At 33.5% G+C, this 7820-nt stretch overlaps 1 protein-coding gene across 30 annotated transcripts in view; it reads right to left on the bottom strand.

Moving 5' to 3' along the window:
• Nucleotides 1–229: 229 nt before the first annotated feature.
• Nucleotides 230–7820, bottom strand: part of ptprsa (protein tyrosine phosphatase receptor type Sa) — a 237753-nt gene continuing 230162 nt past the window's right edge. For all 30 annotated transcript variants that reach the window (XM_016473225.1, XM_016473226.1, XM_016473228.1 and 27 more), the window contains 2 exons: nt 3520–3655; nt 230–3410 (listed from right to left, as the gene is read on the bottom strand). In XM_016473225.1, coding sequence (XP_016328711.1) covers nt 3342–3410; nt 3520–3655 — 205 coding nt within the window. In that variant the 3' untranslated portion in view covers nt 230–3341. The remainder of the gene's footprint in view (nt 3411–3519; nt 3656–7820) is intronic.

Raw genomic sequence — 7820 nt, 5'->3', positions numbered from 1 at the left:
AAAAAAATAAGAGTAATGCACAAAGTCTTATGGGAAAAAGAAAAAGTGTTGTGATTTCTCTCACCACTGGACTGCAGTGTGTGTTGGCTAAGATAAGAAAAAAGTGAAGAGTTGGGAAAGAAACAACAAATGGATCAGAAAAAAAGAGGAATGAAATGAAGAGAGATAAACAGAGCTGTTAGCGTGAGACAAAGCTTCTTTCAAAACTGTGGAAGGTTTCCATTAGCATAAACATTTTTTTTGTTGTTAGTTATCTCAGTTTTGTTCAAAGACAGAAATCTTGTGGGTCAAATTATACAAATACATATAATATATATTTGTTTATTTACAGGCATTATATTCAGGATCATTGTTGATATCTAACAAACGATTGAACATTCGGTGGTTTGAAAAGTAAAAAGACAAATAATGTTTCAAAAAATGAAAGCTTTCACAGATATGGGCTGTAACAAAATTATTATTATTTTTTTTTTTTATAGTAAAATTTGGAAAGTATAGATAATTTGTTTTTGTTCAATTCAGTAATTAGTAAACCAGGTCTACATCTTTTATAAAAGTAATACTTCAGTTAATACTAGTACTATTGATGAATAACAACAGGATTGTAATCATAATTCAACCTTCATAACTGGGCAACAGGAAGTCAAAGCTCTCCCTGCAATGATTTATGGGAAATTTCTGCATTTCTGATAATGCATTTCCCCAACTCTTTAAAAAACAAAAACAATAAAAAGTCATTCATGATTTCATACACACAATTTCATAATTTCATGGTGGTATAAAAATGAGCGCCCGCTTCAAAAACAAAAACAAAAAAGGCTATTCATATGAAGATTTGGATACATCTTTATATTCTGCTTTTAAATATAATATATGTGAGTGTGTATGTATACATTCACGTCCCATTCGTCTATGTATACATGCACACAAACACATCTCACGTTACATTTCTACAGTGAAAAAATAGAATGTCTTTTAACATAATATGAGCAAAATGAGCATTATTTTTCCTTGCTAATTAAATAAAATGAGTACAGTATCTTTGTTAAAAAAACGCAAAACACTAAACCAAGAAATCAAATGTCTGTTAAGAAGATAATAGTCAAAATAATACAACAATAATGCATTTGATTTTTTTTTCTATGATTTTACAAGAATAAGGCTTTTTTGCAAATAAGATTACACACGGCTCCTTTCATTCTCTCACCAATCAGAACACTCCAGGTTCAAGCATTCTCCAGTACAGCCAATCAGCTCTAATGGCGGAGCGCAGGCCCCTCCCCCTCATACGCATGTGCATGAGTGTGTAAAACAGTCCCACCTACAACAGATTCACAAGATAGTTGTACCGTAGTTTCATGGCGCAAACATATGCCCGTTTCATGCTCTTTGTTAGCCCAAATCCATTATAGAAACACCCTTAAAAAGAACCAACAATTGCAACAAACGCAAGAAATCCCAAAGTAACCACGAATGGGTCATTGATGACGATAAAATGCAATGTCATCCTGGGCGACTGTTGGGGCATAAGGAAATGGTTTTATTGGTGGGACCAGCACAAGTAATCATGCTCTCGCACACTTCCGTCCGGTGAATCGGACTCTTCACATGTACACGTACAGCATAATGTAGCAAAAGCAGCATGTTTGGTATCAAGAGCAAAACGAAAACGACAGTTGTAAGACAAAAAATTGTTTGAAACGATGGCAATGAACGGTGGTCACTGGGGACGTCGAAGTACCGAAAACAAGACATAGCCACGCATCCCCTATCCGGTCCACCAAATACATTGTGTACGTCAATGGAGAGACCAGTCAATGTATCAGATGATGTCACCAAAGAAACTCAAGACTTTGTTGGTGGCTCGTCTCGTCGTAATCTCCAATTGACGCAACAGGTCAAGCTCCCATTGGCTCTCAAGGATGGAAATGGAGCTACAAGGTGCTGAAGAAACTTGAGACTTCGTTGATGGTTGCTCTAGTCCTAATCTCCAGATGACGCAACATTTCATGCTCCCATTGGCTCTCAGAGGTGGAGATGGATCTACATTGCGCCAAAGAAACTCAAGACTTCGTTAGTGGATCCGCTGGTCCTCATCTCCAATTTACACAACAGGTCGAGCTCCCATTGGCTCTCGAGGATGGAAATGGAGCCACACATCGCCAAAGAAACTTGAGACTTCGTTGGTGGTTCCTCTGGTCCAAATCTCCCAATTGTGCAACAGGTCAAGCTCCCATTGGCTCTCGAGGATGGAAATGGAGCCACATTTCGCCAAAGAAACTTGAGACTTTGTTGGTGGTTCCTCTGGTCCAAATCTCCCAATTATGCAACAGGTCGAGCTCCCATTGGCTCTCGAGGATGGAAATGGAGCTACATTGCACCAAAGAAACTCGAGACTTCGGTGGTGGATCCTCTGGTCCTAATCTCCAGTTGACACAACATTTCACGCTCCCATTAGCTCTCGAGAAGTGAAGATGGAGCTACATTGGCAGAAATGTTCACTAGCACGTCCTCGAAAGCACCGAAAAACTGTCCCCACCTCAAGAAACCGATGCGATTAGGTTTCAACCATTTCCTTGAATGCCTCAGCGCCTCAAGACATGTCGAGTTCTTGTTTGGCGACTCCAGTGGTTTCAAGAGGAGGGTGACTTTCTCAAGTGGATGAACGGTTTGCTTCGAATTGCTTCTTAAGTGGCTCCCAATTTTGTCCGAATGGCAAAATGTCGAGGAGAGGCTTGGACCCAAGACGTGAGCAGCAAAAGAAGTCTTGTCTGTACCGTTGCTCCAACTTCTCCATTGAAGACAGCAATGACGACTGCTGTTAGAACGACAGATCACATTTCAATGGAAACGTTGCCATTTTAGAAAACAAAGAAGGATTTTAAACGCCAGCCAATTAGGTGCTCATCATTTATACTTAAATGTGTTGTCATGTTGTATCTCACCGACTTTTCCTTCATGTCTTTTTGTAATATGTTCATAGAGTTAGTTTGAAAAGAAACAATGCTTGTCCTCCACGTCAGAACACTTGAGGTAAAGTTAGTGGTCCGACACCTAGATCGTCATTACCCCCCTACAGCCTGAGCCAAAACGTTTGGTTCCTCCATCACGAGCTTGGGACGTAGAAGGGTTTGGGATCCGTTTGCGCTTCTCCAGTGTTGCTTGTCCAATTGGAGAAACGCATGACGCGTTTCGAATGGTTCCAAAAGACGATTCTTCAAAAAATGTTTATGAATTGTGTATAGTTGTCATCGTTTCGTGTTTTCAAGCAAGTTTTTATGGCTCAGGAGGCTGTTGGGGGGAGGGGGGTTTGTGGGGCAGGGGGGAACAAAAATGGCTTTTTACGTTGCATAGTGATCAAAACTTCCAAGGTACTCCAGAGCCGCCTGATAGCAAAACTGGTACTCGTCCTGTAAAGCGAAACACAAAGGCATCAGCATTTGTTATTACTTCAATTTGCCAACCGTCCAGCTATTAAACAAGACAATCTGCCGTAAAACAGAAGCTCTGGACTCTCACCTCTGTTTGCACCATTGCTGGACGTTGCGTTCTCAGCATTTTGACCGTCTGGAAGATGTCCACCACACCCTCGTAGCGCATCCGCTCCAGCACAATGCTTAGCGTGATGAAGACCCCGGTCCGCCCCACACCGGCACTGCATTGAGGAAATCACAAGCTTGTGTTAAAAAGCACTCTGTGAAACCGAGAACTGATGATGGTGCAGTGGGGAAAAGGGTTAGTTTGTTAGCATAAATGGTAATATCTTTCTAAAAGGTGATGAATGTAAAATTTGTATTTGAAACTGTATGCTTTCATATGAGGAATCTTCCCAACAAAGAATCATATCTGTTTTCCAGTGGAAACATCTAAACATTTGTGAAGATACATTTACTTGAGAAACAAAATTGCTCAAGATATTAAGATTAGAATTAAGTCTTAATTTTGTTTAAAGTACTAATATCTGTATGAAATGGAATATCATCATACTACTATATTAAATTCCTTAATTTGAAATTAGTATCACATAGTCTCACTACATTGCATCAAGTTAACGTCTAAATAATTTTTAAATTTTTATAATTATTTTGTTAAATAAATTTATGCTGTAATTATAATTAATTATTCCATTAACAATAATTAATAAATACACAAATTAATAAAAATAAGAGTAATAAATAATTAAATAAAAGTAGAATTAAAAAATAAAAATAAAAGGCCTGTCATAAACCATTTCCCCCACTTTAATCCATTTATAATAAATTATAAATTATAAAATATAAATAAATAAAAAAATGAATATGTGGATTTGAAAATAAAAACTCAAAAGTACACCATTTTCCTGAGTTTAATCAATTTATAATAAATAATAAATAAAATAAAAACAATACAAATTAATACAATTTTAAAGGAACAATAAATAAATAAATTTAAGATTTTGAAAAAAAAAAAAACTATCACTCAAAAAATACTAGTTTAATCCAATTATCTAAAAAATAAAATAAAATAAAATAAATATGTGATTTTGGTATTAAAAGAAGGTGTGGTTGGTCTAAGAAAGTAATATATCAAATAATACCAAATAATAAAATATTAAATGAATAAATAAATAAATCAATAAATTTAAGATTTTGAAAAAAAACAAAAAAACAAAACAAGCTACAACTCATAAAATACTTGTTTAATCCAATTATCTAAAAAAAAATAAAAAAAAATAAAAAATAAAAACATAAATTAAAATAAATTTGATTTTGGTATTAAAAAAGGTGTGGTTGGTCTAAGAAAATAATACATCAATAATAAATAATAAATTATCAAATATAAATAAATAAAAATAATAAAAGAACAATAAACAAACAAACAAACAAACAAAAATATGGATTTGAAAACAAAAACTCAAAAGTACACTATTTTCCTGAGTTTAATCAATTTATAATACATAAATAAAATAAAATAAAAACAATACAGATTAATAAAATATTAAAGGAATAAATAAATTAGTAGAGCTGAAATTTTACGGAAAAAAACCCCACTCATAACATACTACAAGTTTAATCCAAGTATTTATAATTAATCAATCAATAACTGAATGTGATTTTGGTATTAAATATTTGTGCGGTTGGTCTAATAAAATAATAAATCAGGGAGATTCACATAAAAAATCATGACATTATGTCCATTCATTTGTCACACTGTAAGGGGAAGCTCAAGTGCATTGCATTGTGGGATACAATTTTGCACACAGTGCGCTCTTGCACACTTAGCACATTATACATACTGCATACTACACTATTTCAAAAACCCTGGCTAGTACGCTATAGCCATCTATCTAAACAGCAGTAGAATAAATCAGACTCGTTCAGTCTGAACAAACACGCACGTGCACGCTAAGCTCGTCTCGCCGTGACAGAGCTTGAAATAGGAGGAGTCTTAAGTCTGATTTTTCAAGGCTGCTTCATAAGCTGCTTTGGCGCCGAGCGATTTCACCAAGCCAACAATAATTGATATGACAACGGGTTTATTTTCCCTTCGCCTCCACTTGGCAAAGCCGACAAACGGCTCGGGAAGGCGGCCAACTGAGGCCTCTGATTGGCTGAGACAACGAACCAATCACAATCACACGTTATAATGATGCAACCTCACAGGAAGAGTCAGGGAATCTAACGAAAAAGCCTTTCGGAGTCTCACGACGGTGACTGTCAGGAAAACAAAACGCTTTTGACGTTTCTGTCCGTCCGTGCTGCCAAAATCCTCCAGAAAGGAGGCTGAAGAAAGGAGAAGAAAGAAAGAAGTGGCTCTGCTCTCAGACTTCAGCCCAAGCGCTGGTTAAATAGATAAACTTTCAAATCTGACAGGCGTGAAGAGAGGATTTACACTTCCATTCAGTCGACGTAATCATGCAATTAATGACAAAACCATGTGGCTCTATTAGATATGAAATCTGGGGGAGAGATGGATGGATGGAGAGAGAGGAAGATTAAAGAAGGAGCTCAACCAGCGCTGGAAACCGTCGACCCTCGTCAAAGACAAAAGGACCAAATGTAAAGAGTCTTTCCTGCAAAAATCAATTATTCAGCCAGTTTTCAGTGGAAAAACATTCTTAAGACAAAATAAATTCACTTGACGAGCTTTAAGGATTTTGACTAAGTGTACACTTATTTTTCTCATATAGGCAACCTGCAAAACATGATTTTCTTCAGTATTTTTGTCGTTTTCTAGTATAAATATTTAAAGATTCATAAATCTTGAGAAGCAAGTTGTTATGTTTTCTGAAGGGGGTCAATCAAAATTAAGTGTAGTGACACAATAATATTAATTACTTTAAATACTTTATTCTCTCTCTCTTTATATACATTCATAAATATTTATTGCATTACAATAGATTTATTATCAGTATAATAAATTAGTATAACAATTACTATTAATAATATTTTATTGCTATACACACACACACAGTAACAGTATCATTATTATATATAATTATATAACTGTATATTAATATATAATTTAATATATTATTTTAATTATATTTATATATGTTTTATATAAATTGAAAATGTAAATAATTTAATAAAAATAGATACGATAAAAATCGACAGATAAATAAATAGAATATAGAATAAATTATTAAATATTTCAAGTAATTAATTAATATTATTATAGTATTAACATATTATTAAAATGATTATATATTATCGTTATTATATATAACTATATAAAACTGTATGCTCTTCATATTTTATTTTATATATTATTTTCATTATATAATTTATATAAATTGAAAAAAAAAAATATATATAATGGAACAAAATTGTATTTTAAATTATATATTATGAAGATACAGTATTATATACTAATAATCATATATAATAATGTTACTATAGATAACAGAGTTTGTTTTTCTGTGTAAGAAAAATATATTTACACTTATTCCTCAAATTCAGTTTTGATTGTCAAATGAATTTATTTTGTTTCCAGAACAAATATCTAAACATTCATAAATCAAATTACATTTACTTGAGAAGCAAGATATTAAGTGCTGTTTTCTGAAGAATTTATCAAAATGAAGTGAGTTTAAGCTTAAAACGAGAACAAATATCTGCCAGGAGAGTCAGAAAAATAAACTTCATTCAAAGGAGAAATGAGATTATTTTTCTAACCCTATTGGCTGATATTTGTTCTTGTTTTAAGAAAAAAAACCTCACTTAACTTTGATACATTCGTGTGGGAAAAATACGCCATTTCTGCTTCTCAAATAAATGTATCTTGGTTTTAAAGTATTTAGACATTTTTACTGGAAAACAAGATGACGCAATGCAGTCAAGATCAAAAAAGACCAAAAACAGCATAAAAACGTGTCTCTGATGGAGAAGCAGAAGCTGAAGACGGATGAGAGAGAAAAGCAAAATAAAGACCTGTCGCTCCATAAACACACAAAGACGTGTGTGAACCCAAACATAAGCATCTCGTGAATGAAGATATCATTTAATAAACTTCACACACACATTAGTAAAAAATTGGCTTGGCCTTTATAATACATTTTGTTTATAATGAATGCCACTTTAATTATCATTATTAATATTAATATTATTATTATTATATAATATATATAATTATTATTATATTTTTAATGTACTTAAATATATCATTCCGGTCTGTTTAAATAAAAGGATTTGTTGTGGAGCAACGGCAACTAAAAACATGATTTTTTTAACATTAAAATGTATTTATTTACCAGTATTTCACATTATTTCTGAATGCAATATCAAAATGTGACTTCTGTCTGTCTGTCTATCTATCTATCTCTCTGTCTATCTATCTGT

Source organism: Sinocyclocheilus anshuiensis, unplaced genomic scaffold, assembly GCF_001515605.1.
Source record: "Sinocyclocheilus anshuiensis isolate Anshui unplaced genomic scaffold, SAMN03320099.WGS_v1.1 scaffold1406, whole genome shotgun sequence".
Taxonomy (NCBI): Eukaryota; Metazoa; Chordata; class Actinopteri; order Cypriniformes; family Cyprinidae; genus Sinocyclocheilus; species Sinocyclocheilus anshuiensis.
The sequence above is the reverse complement of the archived record's forward strand: the minus strand, read 5'-3'. Positions and strand labels throughout refer to the sequence as shown.